Below are 20,283 nucleotides of genomic sequence, written 5' to 3' on the forward strand. Positions count from 1 at the left end.
ATTACAATATAGCAATTAAACACTGGAATGGCAGATATGCAGAAGATGAATGTGCAAGTAGAGATACTGGGGTGCAACTGAACTAAATGACTATCGCCCAGTAGCACTCACTTCTGTCATGAAGTGCTTGGAGAGACTAGTCAAGGATTATATCACCTTACCGGTCACTCTAGACCCACTTAAATTTGCTTACCGTCCCAATGGAGCCACAGATGATGCAATCGCCATCACACTGCCCTATCCCATCTGGACAAGAGGAATTCCTATGTAAGAATTATGTTCATTGACAGCTCAGCATTCAACACCATAGTACCCTCCAAGTTCATTATTAAGCTCGAGGCCCTGGGTCTGAACCCCGCCCTGTGCAACTGGGTCGTGGACTTCCAGACAGGCCTCCCCCAAGTGGTGACGGTAGGAAACAACACCTCCACTTTGCAGATCCTCAACACTGGGGCCCCACAAGGGTGCGTGCTCAGCCCCCTCCTGCACTCCCTGTTCATCCATGGCCGAGCACGCCTCCAACTCAATCATCAAGTTTGCAGACGACAACAGTAGTGGGCTTGATTACCAACAATGATGAGACAGCCTACAGGGAGGAGGGGATGGCTCTGGGAGTGTGGTGCCAGGAAAATAACCTCTCACTCAACAAAACAAAGGTGATCGAGGACTTCAGAAAACAGCAGAGGGAGCACCCCCCATCCACGTCGACGGGACCGCAGTGGAGAAGTGGAAAGCTTCAAGTTCCTCACCTGATGTCACAGGAAGGCCAAAAAGATCAAAGGACAACAAAACACCCAAGCCACTGCCTGTTCACCCACTATCATCCAGAAGGCTAGGTCAGTACAGGTGCATCAAAGCTGGGACCGAGAGACTGAAAAACAGCTTCTATTTCAAGGCCATCTGACCGTTAAATAGCCATCACTAGCACATTAGAGGCTGCTGCCTATATACAGACTTGAAATCACTGGCCACTAATTAATGGAACACTAGTCACTTTAATAATGTTTACATATCTTGCATTCCTCATCTCATATGTTTATACCGTATTCTATATCTTAGTCTATGCCTCTGACATTGCTCGTCCATATATTTATATACACTCTTAATTACATTCCTGTACTTAGATTTGTGTGTATTGGGTATAGGTTGTGAAATTGTTAGATATTACTTCTGTCGGAGCGAGAAAGACAAGCATTTTGCCACAATAACATCTGCTGAACACGCGCATGTGACCAACAAAATTTGATTAGAGCACTGAGTACCAGGCCATTATCGATTAGCCGTTAGCAAGTTTGGTAGGCTACTAACCATCAACAGCATCAGAGCACAGTTTTGGAGGAGCCTAGTTACCGTGACACACGTGGAATGTGACCGCGCTCAAGACTCATTACTGCCGGTGTGGCGGTAAGGTCACCGTAACAGCCCTAGTCAGGACACTAGTTCTACACTAAGCAAAATGGACCAAAGTGAGAGAACGGAGTGGAAAAGCTTGGAGTTGGAAAGTCTGATTATTTATAACTGCATCTGTTTAGTCTTCAGGGTCACTTTGTCCAGTGTAGGGTCTAACCTAACCCAGTGGTGCCAGGGCTCAGAAAGAGATGTTATTAGGTCATGACCCAAAGGAAAGTGACCCCATATGCCCTTTCATACTACTGAGCCACGCACAGCTGTACTAGCTGCTGGAACAGTATTGATCAGAGCCAGCATAGTGTAGTTTGACGGCACAATAGTATGAAATGGGAAATAGGAAACATTGTGTGCATGCGAGTTTGTGTCCCTGTGTGTGCGTGCCCCAAGGTCTGCTCGCTAACCACGGGTGTCTTCACAATAACAAACATCAAACAAGCAACAGAATGCTGACTAATGTCCCTGGGGAAGATAATTAATGACCTTTAAAACTCCAGCAAACTCATCTCTTCCCAACACACACAAACCACTGCATCCTGGCAAGAGCTGAGAGGAATAGGACATTCTTGGTGGAGGGGGTAAAGGGGGGGTGAGAGAGGAAAAACAGATAGAAGAGAAAGAGGAGAGAAGGAGAGAGAAAAGAAAAAAAAAAAAAGGAAAGAGGATGGAGTCCACCTAACTGACCACAAACTCAGCAAAAAAAGGAACGTCCCTTTTTCAGAAACCTGTCTTTCAAAGATAATTCGTAAAAATCCAAATAACTTCACAGATCTTCATTGTAAAGGGTTTAAACACCATTTCCCATGCTTGTTCAATGAACCATAAACAATTAATGAATGTGAACCTGTGGAATGGTCGTTAACCTGTTATGGATAGGGGGCAGTATTTTCACGGCCGGATAAAAAACGTACCCGATTTAATCTGGTTATTACTCCTGCCCAGAAACTAGAATATACATATAATTAGTAGCTTTGGATAGAAAACACTGCAAGGTTTCTAAAACTGTTTGAATGGTGTCTGTGAGTATAACGGAACTCAAATGGCAGGCCAAAACCTAAGAAGATTCTGTACAGGAAGTACCCTGTCTGACCATTTCTTGGCCTTCTTTGTCATCTCTATCCAAAACAAAGGATCTCTGCTGTAACGTGACATTTTCTAAGGCTCCCATAGGCTCTCAGAAGGCGCCAGAACGTTGAATGATGACTTTGCAGCCCATGGCTGAAAAACAGTAGCGCATTTGGTAAGTGGTCAATCTGAGAACAATGAGACGGGTGTGCGCTTGCACGTGAAGAGTCCATTTTAGATTTTGAGTCTTTGAACGGAAAGGACGTCTCCCGGTCGGAATATTATTTTTTACGAGGAAAATCGCATAAAAATTGATTTTAAACAGCGTTTGACATGCTTCGAAAGTACGGTAATGGAATATTTTGACATTTTTTGTCACGATACGCGTCCACACGTCACCCTTCGAATAGTGTCTTGAACGCACGAACAAAACGCCGCTATTTGGATATAACTATGGATTATTTGGAACCAAACCAACATTGGGGTCAGTGTTTAGGCAAAATTGAACAGTGCTTAAAAAAATTTGTTGTTGAAGTAGAAGTCCTGGGAGTGCACTCTGACGAAGAACAGCAAAGGTAATCCAATCTTTCTTATAGTAAATCTGAGTTTGGTGAGTACCAAACTTGGTGGGTGTCTGAATAGCTAGCCCGTGATGGCGAGCTATCTACTCTGAATATTGCAAAATGTGCTTTCACCGAAAAGCCATTTTAAAATCGGACACCTCGATTGCATAAAGGAGTTCTGTATCTATAATTCTTAAAATAATTATGTTTTTTGTGAACGTTTATCGTGAGTAATTTAGTAAATTCACCGGAAGTGTTCGTTGGGAATGCTAGTTCTGAACATCACATGCTAATGTAAAAAGCTGTTTTTGATATAAATATGTACTTGATTGAACAAAACATGCATGTATTGTATAACATAATGTCCTAGGAGTGTCATCTGATGAAGATCATCAAAGGTTAGTGTTGCATTTAGCTGTGGTTCTGGTTTTTGTGACATATGCTTGCTTGAAAAATGGGTGTGTGATTATTTCTGGCTGGGTACTCTGCTGACATAATCTAATGTTTTGCTTTCGTTGTAAAGCCTTTTTGAAATCGGACAGTGTGGTTAGATAAAGGAGAGTCTTGTCTTTAAAATGGTGTAAAATAGTCATATGTTTGAAAAATGGAAGTTTTCGGATTTGAGGAGTTTGTATTTCGCTTCAACTAACTGAAAAGAAACACCAAAAGAAAGATGCCCAGGGTCCCTGCTCATCTGTGTGAACGTGCCTTTGGCATGCTGCAAGGAGGCATGAGGACTGCAGATGTGGCCAGGGCAATAAATTGAAATGTCCGTACTGTGAGACGCCTAAGACAGCACTACAGGGAGACAGGACAGACAGCTGATCGTTCTCGTAGTGGCAGACCACATGTAACAACACCTGCACAGGATTGGTACATCCGATCATCACACCTGCAGGATGGCAACAACAACTGCCCGAGTTACACCAGGAACGCACAATCCCTCCATCAGTGCTCAGACTGTCCACAATAGGCTGAGAGAGGCTGGACTGAGGGCTTGTAGGCCTGTTGTAAGTTAGGTCCTCACCAGACATCACTGGCAACAACGTCGCCTATGGGTACAAACCCATCGTAGCTGGACCAGACAGGACTGGCAAGAAGTGCTCTTCACTGACGAGTCGCGGTTTAGTCTCACCAGGGGTGATGGTCGGATTCACCTTTATCGTTGAAGGAATGAGCGTTACACTGAGGCCTGTACTCTGGAGCGTGATCGATTTGGAGGTGGACAGTCCGTCATGGTCTGGGGAGGTGTGTCACAGTATCATCGGACTGAGCTTGTCGTCATTGCAGGCAATCTCAACGCTGTGCGTTACAGGGAAGACATCCTCCCTCATGTGGTACCCTTCCTGCAGGCTGATCCTGACATGACCCTGCAGCATGACCACCAGACATACTGCTCGTTCTGTGTGTGATTTCCTGCAAGACAAGAATGTCAGTGTTCTGCCATGGCCAACGAAGAGCCCAGATCCCAATCCCATTAAGCACATCTGGGACCTGTTGGATCGGAGGGTGAGGGCTAGGGTCATTCCCCCCAGAAATGTCTGGGAACTTGCAGGTGCTTGGTGGAAGAGTGGGGTAACATCTCACAGCAAGAATGGGCAAATCTGGTGCAGTCCATGAGGAGGAGATGCACTGCAGAACTTAATGCAGCTGGTGGTCACACCAGATACTGACTGTTACTTTTGATTTTGACCCCCCTTTGTTCAGGGACACATTATTCCATTTCTGTTAGTCACATTTAAAAAATAATTTCACCTTTATTTAACCAGGTAGGCAAGTTGAGAACAAGTTCTCATTTACAATTGCGACCTGGTCAAGATGAAGCAAAGCAGTTTGACACATACAACATAGAGTTACACATGGAGTAAAACAAACATACAATCAATAATACAGTAGAAAAATAAGTCTATATACAATGTGAGCAAATGAGGTGAGAAGGGAGGTAAAGGCAAAAAAAGGCCATGGTGGCAAAGTACATACATTATAGCAAGTAAAACACTGGAATGGTAGATTTGCAGTGGAAGAAAGTGCAAAGTAGAAATAGAAATAATGGGGTGCAAAGGAGAAAAATAAATAAATAAATACAGTAGGGGAAGTGGTAGTTGTTTGGGCTAAATTATAGATGGGCTATGTACAGGTGCAGTAATCTGTGAGCTGCTCTGACAGCTGGTGCTTAAAGCTAGTGAGGGAGATAAGTGTTTCCAGTTTCAGAGATTTTTGTAGTTCGTTCCAGTCATTGGCAGCAGAGAACTGGAAGGAGAGGCGGCCGAAGGAGGAATTGGCTTTGGGGGTGACCAGTGAGATATACCTGCTGGAGCACGTGCTACAGGTGGGTGCTGCTATGGTGACCAGCAAGCTGAGATAAGGGGGGACTTTACCTAGCAGGGTCTTGTAGATGACCTGGAGCCAGTGGGTTTGGCGACGAGTATGAAGCGAGGGCCAGCCAACGAGAGCGTACAGGTCACAGTGATGGGTAGTATTTGGTGACAAAACGGATGGCACTGTGATAGACTGCATCCAGTTTATTGAGTAGGGTATTGGAGGCTATTTTTTAAATGACATCGCCGAAGTCGAGGATCGGTAGGATGGTCAGTTTTACGAGGGTATGTTTGGCAGCATGAGTGAAGGATGCTTTGTTGCGAAATAGGAAGCCAATTCTAGATTTAACTTTGGATTGGAGATGCTTAATGTGAGTCTGGAAGGAGAGTTTAGAGTCTAACCAGACACCTAGGTATTTGTAGTTGTCCACATATTCTAAGTCAGAACCGTCCAGAGTAGTGATGCTGGACGGGCGGGCAGGTGCAGGCAGCGATCGGTTGAAGAGCATGCATTTAGTTTTACTTGTATTTAAGAGCAGTTGGAGGCCACGGAAGGAGAGTTGTATGGCATTGAAGCTCGTCTGGAGGGTTGTTAACACAGTGTCCAAAGAAGGGCCAGAAGTATACAGAATGGTGTTGTCTGCGTAGAGGTGGATCAGAGACTCACCAGTAGCAAGAGCGACATCATTGATGTATACAGAGAAGAGTCGGCCCAAGAATTGAACCCTGTGGCACCCCCATAGAGACTGCCAGAGGCCCGGACAACAGGCCCTCCGATTTGACACACTGAACTCTATCAGAGAAGTAGTTGGTGAACCAGGTGAGGCAATCATTTGAGAAACCAAGACTATTGAGTCTGCCAATGAATGTGGTGATTGACAGACTCGAAAGCCTTGGCCAGGTCAATGAATATGGCTGCACAGTATTGTTTCTTATCGATGGCGGTTAAGATATCGTTTAGGACCTTGAGCGTGGCTGAGGTGCACCCATGACCAGCTCTGAAACCAGATTGCATAGCGGAGAAGGTGCGGTGGGATTCGAAATGGTCGGTAATCTGTTTGTTGACTTGGCTTTCGAAGACCTTAGAAAGGCAGGGTACAATAGATATAGGTCTATAGCAGTTTGGGTCAAGAGTGTCCCCCCCTTTGAAGAGGGGGATGACCGCAGCTGCTTTCCAATCTTTGGGAATCTCAGACGACACGAAAGAGGTTGAACAGGCTAGTAATAGGGGTTGCAACAATTTCGGCAGATCATTTTAGAAAGGGTCCAGATTGTCTAGCCCGGCTGATTTGTAGGGATCCAGATTTTGCAGCTCTTTCAGAACATCAGTGGAGGTAAACCTAGGCATTGAGTGATGAACTTGTTCAGTTTGTGTCTCAGTTGTTGAATCTTGTTATGTTCATACAAATATTTACAAATGTTAAGTTTGCTGAAAATAAACGCAGTTGACAGTGAGAGGATGTTAGTTTTTTTTGCTGAGTTTATCAACACATCACACGTGAACATCATGGCTGATTGAGCGGTTCTGAATCAGCCAGCCACTAACAACGAAAAGGAAGAGGGCCCCCCCTTAGCCTTACTGGAATGGAACAGCCCCATATGTATCCAGTTAAAGAAGTCCTCCAGTGATGTTTGAACTTTTACTGTTGAAAAGAGATATCCCAAGTATAAATATAGTAAAGTACACACACTGAAGCAGTGGCATTCCAAGTCGGAAACTCTGGCATCTTTCTAGAGCTCCGACATTCAGACCTGAAGATCAAGTCAGAAAAATTCTGAGCGGTAGATCTTGGCTTGCTTTTTGACTGCAAAAGTGACTCAGAAAAGGTTGGTGACCACTGCACTAAAGGGTAAAACATTTTTTTTTTTAATTAAGCACAATTTCACACATTTAAAGAGTAAGGCCTTCAAGGAGTTGGTCCGATTGGAAGTTGTGATGTCGTCAGCCTCCACCTTTGTTTGAGGAACAATAGAGGAGCCATAGAGAAAATAGGAAAGTCCCACCCCCCACTTGTGCCATGTCATGACATACCTAGACCACCTATTGAGATGTGCCTTTGATTAAGTAAATTAGGTGAAAAATGAGACTGGAGTGCCACTTAAAGAGGGAGAGAGAAAGTGGGTGTTGAGAGGGGGTGGGGGAGAATAGTGGAGTTGGGGTCTCAACTGCTGAACTGTTTGGGACTGACAAACATTTCCCCAACTTTGGCTCGCTCTGACAGTTAAACCCCCAAAATGGAAAACAGACTATTTCAGAGTTTGGAAAAAGTTGGGAAAACAAGTCACTTTTTTTACATTGGCGTCCAAGACTCATTTCGAAATCGAAACTCCATCCAAGTTTACTGACGACGCTGTTCAACTTCATGTTAGCATTGTGAAACTGGTGATTCATTGTTTGGTCACATCAAAGTATGAAGCAAAGTTTCTTCAAAAAGGTGCCAGAATCTGACATAGAAGCTTGTACAGTATTCTTCATCGCTGGACTTAGACAATATCAGCATGCCAAACTGGTGGATGACTTGATCATTCTAACCATCCTGCCAACAAAGCAACTATATTATAAGCCAAAGTGTGTGGTAGGTGGACAGTGGGCACACACACTCGTGTGCACACAAACACAGGGGCGCCCTACTTGACCTCGAGTCTGAACTAAACACTGTCAGTGAAACAGCTAACATCGAGCCCATTGTCAAACACACTGTCATTAGTCTCAGACCACAGGAGGCTGCTGATAATAAATGGCTGGAACGGCGCAAACGGAATGGCATCAAACACTTGGAAACCATGTGTTGGGTGTAATTGTTACCATTCCACAAATTCCACTCCAGTTATAAGCACTAGCCCGTTTGCCCCGATTAAGGTGCCACCAACCTCCTGTGTCTCAGACAGACAGGAGTGGCTCAGCCAACACTTCCCATACAATGTCAGCCTCTTTCATCCACAAACACATTAACCATAATGAGACCTCATCCCACACCCAAGTCTCTTATTAAAGCCTGCAGTTATGTTTTAATATGCATTGGGTGTCTGTAATACAGTGTGTGTGTGTGGGGGGCGAGGAGCCACTTACTGATTCCAGAGCTGTGGATGGCCTTGATCATCTTCTTCATCCTCTGCAAGGTGCTCTGGTCCATCTCCATTGACTGCAACACAGAGAGAGAAGAAGAGAGTTAATGAAACATACACAGAGTGTGAAAAACATTAAGAACACCTGCTCTTTCTATGACAGACTGACCAGGTGAAAGATATGATCCCTTATTAACATCACTTGCTAAATCCACTTCAATCAGCGTAGATGAAGGGGAGGAGACAGGTTAAAGAAGGATTTTTATGCCTTGAGACAATTGAGACATGGATTGTGTATGTATTGCCATTCAGAGGGTGAATGGGCAAGACAACATTTTTAAGTGCCTTTGAACGCTGTATGGTAGTAGGTGCCAGGTGCACCGGTTTGTATCAAGAACTGCAACGCTCCTGGGTTTTTCACACTCAACAGTCCTGTGTGTATCAAGAATAGTCCACAACCCAAAGGACATCCAGCCAACTTGACACAACTGTGGGAAGCATTGGAGTCAACATGGGCCAGCATCCCTTTGGAACGCTTTCTACACCTTCCATAACCAGATGAATTGAGGCTGTTCTGAGGGCAAAAGGGGGTGCAAGTCAATGTTTTGCACAGTGTATAGTGTCATATTGACTCCAGTCCATTAGCAGCAGAAGGTTTAAGGAAGACAAAGGCCGATCCTTCCCTATGGGGTAAATCCTAACTTGTGATCTGCCTATGCATGCAAATCTGGCTTTGACATAGTTACATGCGCAGACAGATGCATTGCCGTCAATGGGAGATCGGAGCAAAAATATGTCAACGTTACACCACAGACTTTAAGTTATAATTTCACCTAGTAGAACTGACAAAGAGCAACAGTGAAAGAAATGTAACCTGTCGGGAACGTCTATAGGGAAACCGCAATTCTTTGACTGTCTAGCAGCGGTCATGGTGACCCAGAAGTTCCCACGCCGTGACTAACTTTGCGTTAACAGGTGAATCAGTGGTTAATCCATCTAGCACCACCACGCTTGTCATCATTGGGCTGATGATGTCTCTCATGCACCAGCCACCGACCTCACCTGCCGTTTTTCAGGTTCACCGCCCTAACGTGCGTCAACATGTAACTTCACTCTACTCTGTTTGCTTAAGAACAGGGGTATTCAAATCTTTCCCTACAAGGTCTGGAGTACTGCTTACCTGTACTGCTTACCTGTTCTACCTGATCATTCATTACACCCACCTGGTGGCCCAGGTCTAAATCAGTCCCTGAGGGGAAGAGTGGGGGGAGGAAAGCAGTTGAACTGGCTTCAAGTTACAGACTTGAATTTTAAGGAACCTAGCTAGCTACATGACACTCCTTTGGCACCAAAATAGTTTATATATACAGCTAAAGTTACAGTTACTGGACCAGTCGTGGTGATTGTGTTTATATAGCCTAACAGCCCTTCTCATTACGGTAGACTTCCCATGTCTTATTTGTCTAATGAAAAAGTGCATGGGACTTTAAACATGTATGGAAATGTATGGAGACTTAGAAAATGGAGTAACTCCTCCCTTACTTTCCACTATTTCACACTCAACCTCTGAGTAAGTGAGCGGGGCCAAGTTGGAGTCAGGGCAAGACTGTGGTCAAAGTGAAAAAGTAAGGTCAAACTATTACACTTCAATGTCAAATCTGTTGACTTAAGTCTAAAAGGGTTAAGGTGATGGCTCCATTCCAATATGAGGCAATGTCACCATCTAACAAAGGAATAACCTTATTCAAACCTCTCCTTGTACACAATGTCCAAGTACAGGTCAGACCACCATGGTGCAGTTCCAGCACACCCTGTTTAGGCTCAATCAAAGGCTTGTTACGCTGCCTAACCCCTAGTGCAGTGTTTCTCAACCCTGGTCCCAGAGTACCCCCAACAGTACACATTTCCATTGTAGCCCTGGACAAGCACACCTGATTCAACGTGTCAATTCATTGTCAAGCCCTCAATGTGTTGAATGAGGTGTGTTTGTCCAGTGCTACATCGTATACTGTTGGGGTTACTCAAGGACCAGGGTTGGGAAACACTGCCCTAGTGTGCGTATAGCATAAAACCTGAGATCCTGAGGACCAGACCCTGTCATTCACCCCTGCTGTGGCCTGTCTGCAGCATTGAATACACACACACACACACTTCCCTACACTCTTGAGAAGAGCAAACCGGTTACACCCATAAATAAAACGGTTACCATTGACACGGACTGGGTGTATGCTCAACAAACAATGCCATCTTTCGTCTATTCGTATTGTATGTTTCGCAAACCTTGGACACGTCACTATCATTATAGCAGTTCCCGGCTTTGGTGTGTTTGCGCTAAGTGCCTTTATGAGTGTGTGACTGTGTGCATCCGTACTACATGTCTGTATGTGTGTGTTTGTGTGTCAGCCTAGCAACATTTTAGAGAGGCCCCAATCTTGGCGGTGTAGAGACGTTTAAAAAAAAAATGTAAAAGGTGCAAAATGCAGAACTTGCTCCATTTCTTGGTTGCTAAAATTCTAGAAGTTTGCCTAATTTCAGTTTGTGTGACAAAACAATCAAGTATCGTATAGAGAATCATTGTACCATCTAAACCGCTGTGAAATATATTTTCCATAACCAATAATATTGTATTTTCAGCTGTTTGAAGCTGGCATACAAAAACCAAAAGTAAAAGAAGCAAAAATAAAACTTAACGGGAAACATAGAAATTGCGCACATAGACTTGCTTTCAATGAGTGACAGATCTATAACTCACAATTCTGTTGGAATTTGGTCAGGTTGTCGTTGAAGTTTTTACTCTAATTTCCTGAGCTTCTACATATTCTGGCATGAAGCTGTGAGTATGTTGCAGTTTTAAGGTTTGCTGCAATTCTATGCATTTTGCCATGGCTAATGCTGTGTTCTTTTGCTAGAACAATAACAACAATGAATACTTCTAAATTAATAGACTTTGGAACGTTCAATTCTCCATGAATGTCTAGCTTTTATTTTGGTGCTTGTTAGTTAAATATATCTTTTTTTTATATTATTATTATTATTATTATAATAATAATATTTTCTACATACTTTATATCTGTTTTAGCTGTTTGTTTACATTGAAAACATTTTTCCATCCCTAAAGTTTGTGCATATATTATGACGACATTGTTATGTTTTGAACTTCGGTAAGTTTATTTATGGTTTTTTTCTCTCGACTGCGCTCGCACAAAAATGTTTTTATTGAGGCAAGCCGAAGTCTACGCCCCTTCGTCGGTGATTGGTCAACAGTAGGGACCTTCAGTAAATTCTTTGTCGTTCAACGAGACCACTCGTTTTCATGCCGTTTTTCCATTTAGAAACACTTCACCAAACATCTTAGTTAGATGTCAAATTGCGCGACATAGATGTCCTCTGCAAAAACGTCGAAATTAATGACAGATTTCTAGAGTTATTTTAGATTAATTAAGACTCTTTTTAGGAAGTGGCTATGGCGACTCAAAATGGACAAACAGTACTGAACGTTCTTTCTCGTTTTTCAAGCGAGGGAGTATGCCAGCACACTCGTTCGGTTCGCCTAGTGGACTTCGGCTAGCTTCCAGGCGAACTGAAGTATGCTGACCCCTTAACGGTTCGGTACATATTTCGGTTTTGGAGTCACGGGTTGGTTTCGGTACAGCAGGAAAATGCCATTCACAATGTTCTTTGCATTGTCTGTTGTAACCGGATTGTTATGTTGGGCTCTCAAGTTTCCATTCTGATGCTGCGTTTATAACCATGTGGGAGGTGGGAATTTACCCGTTGGACGCGTTCATGTGATTTAGAAACACCGATTGGCTAATGGCCAACAAGCTGTGTCAACCATAAACTAAAAGTACATCTATCATGCTTTTAAACAAATTATAGAGTTCAAAAACCACAATATAGATTTGTATAAATAATGCATTTAACTGCCGAAAATTATGTTTAGAGTTCATTTCCTTAGTAGGTGATGTCAGAGGTCACCAAGTGGCTGCTCAGGATGATAGACGAGTTTCCCGCTAGTACGACGACATGACCTCCTTCCAGGGCCAGATGCAAACTTGTGACAAAGGGGGAGTCCCACTCCGGGGTAATGTGATGGGCTGTCACTGCATGGTGGTGGAAAATTGTGTTTCATAAAGTACGCAGGCATATTTTCCCGCCATTAAATAAAGTTCATGTGGAAATCGAAGCCTATGCAGCCTGAATGGAGAACGTTTTCGATACGAACCGTTCAACGAGACATACGAATGCATTGCCAGCTGCATATAATTCATTTGGACGGTAAATTGACACGACTCAATTTCGCCATCTGCTGGCCTTGGGCTAAGGCTATACCCATTGTAAAACAAAGCTCAACATGCTGCTGTTGAATTGCTTTATGTTATTTAACCTTTAACTACGCAAGTCAAGTCAGTTAAGAACAAATTCTTATTTACAATGATGGCCTACACCGGCCAAACCCCGGACGACGCTGGGCCAATTGTGCGCCGCCCTATGGGACTCCCAATCACGGCCGGTTGCGATACAGCCTGGATTCAAACCAGGGTGTCTGTGGTGACGCCTCTAGCACTAAATTGCAGTGCCTTAGACCACTGCGCCACTCGGGAGCTTAGTTCAGTGTTCCCAAACTTGGTCATGCCCCCCGATTCAAGTAATCAAAGTTATATTGAGTTGGTTATTTGAATCAGCAGTGTTGCGTTACGGTAAAATATATTTATACATAGTCTACTTTTATAAATGACTAAGTGAACTTGGCAAAACTGTTTCGCTTGGCTAGTTTACTCACTGGAGGTTCGCCTACCTATCGGTTCACCTCCCCCCACTAACTGTCAACAAGTTACCTGTGGACAGGTAAACAATAGTGCGCACTGAACGCCCAGCTCACCTCTTCGACTGCCGAAACAGTGTTCCGACATTCACTCATTTTGGACTGAAAAATCGAGGTAGCCGGTGATGCCAAGTCCTCGTTTGTCAGGGCAACAAAGTCCGAAATGCTGATATGCTCCGGCATGTTGCTCTCCAAATAAAAAGGTCCTGAAGACATTTAAAAGGTCGTTAAAGTCTCAAACACGCATGTTTCCGCAGGAAATGCACTGGTTCTCCTTTGTGGAAAAGGCAACCACAAAAGGTAAAATTCCCCGCGACTGCATTCCCACGTCCACAACTATATGAGTGAAAGTTGACGGTTGTCCGATTTTTCTCACACTGCGGTGCAATTCGAGTGAGGTCCACTGCTGACTACAATATGATAGCAGCACTAAAGATGACGTCACTTTCATATGGTATTAAGAAAACCTTCAAAATAAAAAGCACGCATTTCAAAACATTGCAAAGTGGATCACTGTTTCAAAAGATATTACATTTTTATCAATGTCGATTTTGTTGTGAATGCAAAAAATGTAGATGAAAAAAAATCCTATGTTGAGACTGGTATCGACAATATTGGGTTTAGAGCGAAAAAACGATTATTTGTGCAGATGTAAATGCGGGGTTGGGAGCAGTCAGTAGGGTCTGTAGAATCTATATATGGTGTCATTTCATGGGACGCTGAATAATACGGAGTGTTGCTAGTCTTTTGCTACACCCATTCCATAGGCCACAACGCAAATCAGTTTTAATATGAAATACATAATTGGCTTATAGTGAAAAAGATATGATTTCGGGCGATGTAAAAGTGGGGTTGGGAGTTTAGAATACAGTGATCTGCATTATGGCCTATGGAATGGGTGTAGTAAAAGGCCACTTACACTCCGTATTATTCAGAGCCCCATGAAATGACACCATATATAAATTCTACAGACCTAGTGAGTAATCCAAACCCCACTTTTACATCGGCACAGAGTAGTTTATTTTCTCTATAAACCAATATGTAATTCATATGCAGTGTATTGCATTGCAGTGAATGGAGTGGGTGGAGTAAGGAGTCACCAGCACTCTGTATTAAACCCATTGCCCAACAGAACAGACCAATTACATTTTTGTATACTCTATTGAGTAATTCCAATTACATATATTTGTATTTTATTAAAAGTGCATTTCTTTACATAGCCTTAGCTTTCAACATACCAGTATTGGTGTAAACTTTCAAAAGAAATGCTGGTGTAAATAATACAATATTAAATATAACAGTACGTTAAATTATATATTTTTTTAAGTAGTTGTAATGCTGTGAAAAATAGTTGTACTGCACTAAAGTGAGATTTTTTTTAGCATGTGTGCAGTGAAAACAGTGGACTACACAGATAGGGAGACTCTTATTTTGAAGGAGAAACAAATCCGCGCTTTGTGCTGCCAGCATAATATCCTGCTGCCAGGAGAACGGTAATCCACTGCTGGCTCTGTGCGTGCAATTAGGGAGGGAGTAATTCCATCATCACGTGGGAATGTTTGTGCTTTCTGGCATTCTGAATGAGACTCGTAAAGAATGGACATGCAGTCTTCTGCCGTCTCATTTCCCCTCAACTCCATGCAAACGCTAGTGTGCAGTGAAAACAGTGGACTACACAGATTAATAGGGCGTTACACGCAATAAAATCCAATGAAAGCGTGCTGGGTGGTATGCTATAAGGGAATGGGACAGGGTCTGGATTTAATAAGAAAGTTGATGCTCAGTTACTGCATTTCATTACAATTTAAAAACTCCAAAATGCTATTTGGAGAGCAAAAAAATGCAAGCAAAAAATTACCCCAGCCACACATTGGTTGCTGTAGCTTCATTCACCTCAGTCAATCTACAAACACATAGCCTATTAGCTATACAATTAGCTGCTACACATTAGCTCAAATTAACTCAGCACCGAGATTAAAAACTAACAATTTAATACGTACAGAGTGATCTATTAACAGAACAAGTATTTTATTAACAAAAGGTAAACAAATACCTTTGCTTTACATAACTTTGTTGTTGTTGCAGTTTTACAGTTAATTTCCTGCAATTCTACAAATTATGCCATGTTAAAGGAACATTTCAAAAAAATGTCAACTTCATATTCATCATCTCCAGCACTACCTCAACATCAACATATGTGAAAATAGCGCGTTTCTATGTTCTGTAGTAAATAAGATAGAGGAAGTTAAGTGTTTCCAATGTCATCAACCAATTAGTAGACAATTAATAGGCAATTAGTAGGCAATGCCTACACATAATTGGTTAAAATCACGCGATGTACACCGATGTTATTGGAAACACTTATCTTCCTCTATTCTTTTTCACAAAACATAGAAATGTGCCATTTTTACATATGTTGATGTTGGGGTGGTGCTGGAGATGATGAATATGAAGTAAAAATATATATATTTACCTTTAATATGATATCTGAGTGAGAGTGACTACCAAAATCAATGGGGGCCCCCTGGACGTCAGGGCCCCTGATCACATGCCCTGCGTGTGCCCAGTCGGTAATTTGGTCATGATTACTACGAGTTTCGATAGCTGGCTAGACTAACTAGACTAATGTTCCAATCTATTTTTTTAAACTAATTGAGTGACTGTCAGTGAGAGACATATAACAAAAAAAGGTCAAACTAACTTTTACCCTATATACCTATTAAGCACCTATTTCAATGCTTTAATTGGTGTATTTCACCAAATAAGTCAAATTATAGCTGTCATATTATATGGTAAACCTTGTCTTTTCACTGGAAAACCTTTTATCTCAGCCCCTCCAATTCCCTGCCGGGTATAGGTATAGTATGACTCTGTTGGGCCCCAGTGCAGGTAATACGCTAGTAGTAAACCCCTATATAGCTGCCCTTGACATGAATGTTTCATCTTACATGTGTGTTTTGGAATATCCGACTCCTAATTCCAGCTATTATACAATCTGCCAACATTTGAAAGGAATGATATCAAAGCACTTTTCCAGAAGGAAGCTACGTTTCAGACGGAAAACCTTTGGGTGCAATATACTCCAGGTTTGACTGTTTTCCAAGCCCATTGCAACCATATTGAGTATGGTTTGTATGGTTTGACCTCAAAATCACATATTTTCATGTTCCCCTGTCCCCAGTGAAAGTTGCACCCCTACCTAACATCCAATTTGGACCTAACCTTTATTTAACTATGAGTAAGACAAAAAAAAGCCACCCACAACCCCCCACACCCCACATCAATCCCACCCCAACAACAAGTATACAGTTTCAGTTTTCTATGTCTGACAAGTAGTATGGAGCTGCGGCTTGAAGTACTGTTTCTTCACCCTATATAATCTATTCTCAGTGAATTTGGTGATGTTTTTTGGTTTGGTTTATGTCCCATTATACCTCCTGATATTTCCAGGTTCTGACCACTAGATGGTGCTGGGGTGTGGGGGGTCCATGGGGGGGGGGGGGCTTTTAACCATTTCTTTAGATTCCTCATGTCTTACTCATTGTTAGAAAAAGTTTGGTCCAAAGGTTTTGAATATTAGATGAATCCTATAAATTCAAATGACCAATTTAGGTGCAATCAATTAGCTTAATTTCTCAGGGATCAAATTATATTTAAACAAAAAATGTTGCAGGAATGCTAATCTTATCTGTTTCTAACCATAGAAACAATATGTGATGGCGGGTGTCGAAAACCTCTTTCTTGTGCTTTTTGAGGTGGAACGACTCTTTTGAAGTTGGCATCTATCTCTCTCTCTCTCTCCTTCAGGCGCCCTTTGGTGTCTGCTATCGCTGTGCTCCACTTTCTGTAGTGTTATTCATAATCTTTGACTTTATCCACAGAAATCTAGTCACCTGTTCTCTCACTTTGGTCCACTAGCTTTCACCAAGGCTTTGTCCTTAGCGAACTTAGTCAGGACAATAGTTCTACACTAAGCAAAGTTAGAGAATGGAATAGGAATAGGAAGGCTTGGAGTTGGAAAGTCTGTGATTATTTATAACTGTGTCAGTTTAGTCTTCAAAGTGAAGGCAATTCCCTTGCAGACAAAGTTCTGTAATCAGGAGTTAAATTAACACTGTAAAGAGTTAAATTAACAACAAGTGGTGTAAAATAACAACCTTTTGGTGTTAATAACCAGAGGTGAACCAAAACCATGCCCATCAATATCATATTTTCCCAATCTGTTATGGCATATCCAGTGCCTTCAGAAAGTATTCATACTTTTATTCCACATTTTGTTGTGTTACAGCCTGAATTCAAAATTGATTAAATATATTTTTTCTCACCCATCTACACACAATACCCCATAATGACAAAGTGAAAACATGTTATAAGAAATTTTAGCTAATTTATTGAAAATGAAATACAGAATTATCTGATTTACATAAGTATTCACATCACACAGAAGCAACTTTGGCAGTGATTACAGCTGTTAGAATTTATGGGTAAGTCTCTTAAAGCTTTCCACACCTGGATTGTGCAACATTTGGCAGTTATTCTTATAAAAAATTCTTCAAGCTCTGTCAAAATCGTTGTTGAATAAATGCTAGACAACCATTTTCAGGTCTTGCCATGGATTTTCAAGTACAGTTGAAGTTGGTAGTTTCCATATACTTAGGTTAAAACTTGTTTTTCAACCACTCCACAAATTTCTTGTTAACAAACAATAGTTCTGGCAAGTCGGTTAGGACATCTACTTTGTGCATGACACAAGTAATTTTTCCAACAATTGTTTACAGACAGATTATTTCACTTATAATTCACTGTATCACAATTCCAGTGGGTCAGAAGTTTACATACACTAAGTTGACTGTGCCTTTAAACAGCTTGGGAAATTCCAGAAAACGATGTCATGGCTTTAGAAGCTTCTGATAGGCTAATTGACATAATGTCAGTCAATTGGAGGTGTACCTGTGGATGTATTTCAAGGCCTACCTTCAAACTCAGTGCCTCTTTGCTTGACATTATGGGAATATTCAAAAGAAATCAGCCCATACCTCAGAAAAAAATATTGTAGACCTCCACAAGTCTGGTTCATCCTTGGGAGCAATTTCCAAACGCCTGAAGGTACCACGTTCATCTGTACAAACAATAGTACGCAAGTATAAACACCATGGGACCATGCAGCCGTCATACCACTCAGGAAGGAGACGCATTCTGTCTCCTAGAGATGAATGTACTTTGGTGCGAAAAGTGAAAATCAATCACAGTACAAGAGCAAAGGACCTTGTGAAGATGCTGGAGGAAACAGGTACAAAAGTATCCATATATACAGTAAAACGAGACCTATAGCGACATAACCTGAAAGGCCGCTCAGCAAGGAAGAAGCCACTGCTCCAAAACCGCCATAAAAGAGCCAGACTACGGTTTGCAACTGCACATGGGGACAAAGATCGTACTTTTTGGAGAAATATCCTCTGGTCTGATGAAACAAAAATAGAATTGTTTGGCTATAATGACCCTTGTTATGTTTGGAGGAAAAAGGGGGAGGCTTGCAAGCCGAAGAACACCATCCCAACCGTGAAGCACGGGGGTGGCAGCATCATGTTGTGTGGGTGCTTTGCTGAAGGAGGGACTGGTGCTCTTCACAAAATAGATAGCATCATGAGGCAGGAAAATTATGTGGATATATTGAAGCAACATCTCAAGACATCAGTCAGGAAGTTAAAGCTTGGTCGCAAATGGGTCTTCAAAATGGGCAATGACCCCAAGCATACTTCCAAAGTTGTGGCAAAATGGCTTAAGGACAACAAAGTCAAGGTATTGGAGTGGCCATCACAAAGCCCTGACCTCAATCCCATATAAAATTTGTGGGCAGAACTGAAAAAGTGTGTGCAAGCAAGGAGGCCTACAATCCTGATTCAGTTACACCAGCTCTGTCAGGAGGAATGGGCCAAAATTCACCCAACTTATTGTGGGAAGCTTGTGGAAGGCTACCCGAAACGTTTGACCCAAGTTAAACAATTTAAAGTCAATGCTACCAAATACTAATTGAGTGTATGTAAACTTCTGACCCACTAGGAATGTGATGAAACAAATAAAAGCTGAAATAAATCATTGTCTTTAGTATTATTCTGACATTTCACATTCTTAAAATTAAGTGGTGATCCTAACGGACGTAAGACAGGGAATTTTTACTAGGATTAAATGTCAGGAATTGTGAAAAACTGAGTTTAAATGTATTTGGCTAAGGTGTATGCAAACTTCCGACTTCAACTTTATAAAGTACCAGTCAAACAAATGTTTGGACACACTAACTCATTTAAGGGTTTTTCTTTAAAACTATGAAATAACACATATGGAATCATGTAGTAACCAAAAAAGTGTTAAACAAATCAAAATAGATTTTATATTTGAGATTCTTTAAAGTAGCCACCCTTGCCACCCTTGCTTTGCACACTCTTGTCATTCTCTCAACCAGCTTCACCTGGAATGTTTTTCCAACAGTCTTGAAGGAGTTCACACATATGCTGAGCACTTGTTGTCTGCTTTTCCTTCACTCTGCGGTCCAACTCATCCCAAACCACTCAATTGGGTTGAGGTAAGGTGATTGTGAAGGCCAGATCATCTGATGCTGTACTCCATCACTCTCCTTCTTGGTCAAATAGCCTTTACACAGCCTGGAGATGTGTTGGGTTATTGTCCTGTTGAAAAACAAATGATAGTCCCATTAAGCTCATGGGGCGGCAGGTAGCCTAGAGGTTAGAGCACTGGACCAGTAACCGAAAGGTTGCTTTATTGAATCCCCGAGCTGACAAGGTGAAAATCTGTCGTTCTGCCCCTGAACAAGGCCGTTAACCCACTGTTCCTAGGCTGTCATTGTAAATATGAATTTGTTCTTAACTGACTTGCCTAGATAAAAATAAAACATTTAAAAAAGCGCAAACCAGATGGGATGGCATATTGCTGCAGAATGCTGTGGTAGCCATGCTGCTTAAATGTGCATTGAATTCTAAATAAATCACAGACTGTGCCACCAGCAAAGCACCCTCACATCATC

At 42.1% G+C, this 20,283-nt stretch overlaps 1 protein-coding gene across 2 annotated transcripts in view; it reads right to left on the minus strand.

Annotated features, from left to right (window-relative positions):
• asap3 (ArfGAP with SH3 domain, ankyrin repeat and PH domain 3) overlaps positions 1–13,669 on the minus strand; it is a 54,652-nt gene extending 40,983 nt beyond the window's left edge. Inside the window, exons 1-2 of one of the 2 annotated variants that reach the window (XM_045723356.1) lie at positions 13,302–13,669; positions 8,424–8,496 (exon numbers count right to left, since the gene is read on the minus strand). In XM_045723356.1, the coding sequence (XP_045579312.1) occupies positions 8,424–8,496; positions 13,302–13,460 (232 nt within the window). In that variant the 5' untranslated portion in view covers positions 13,461–13,669. The remainder of the gene's footprint in view (positions 1–8,423; positions 8,497–13,301) is intronic. The other variant, XM_045723355.1, reaches the window with a different exon arrangement.
• Positions 13,670–20,283: the final 6,614 nt, after the last annotated feature.

This window comes from Salmo salar, chromosome ssa09 (genome assembly GCF_905237065.1).
Source record: "Salmo salar chromosome ssa09, Ssal_v3.1, whole genome shotgun sequence".
NCBI classification, from domain to species: Eukaryota; Metazoa; Chordata; class Actinopteri; order Salmoniformes; family Salmonidae; genus Salmo; species Salmo salar.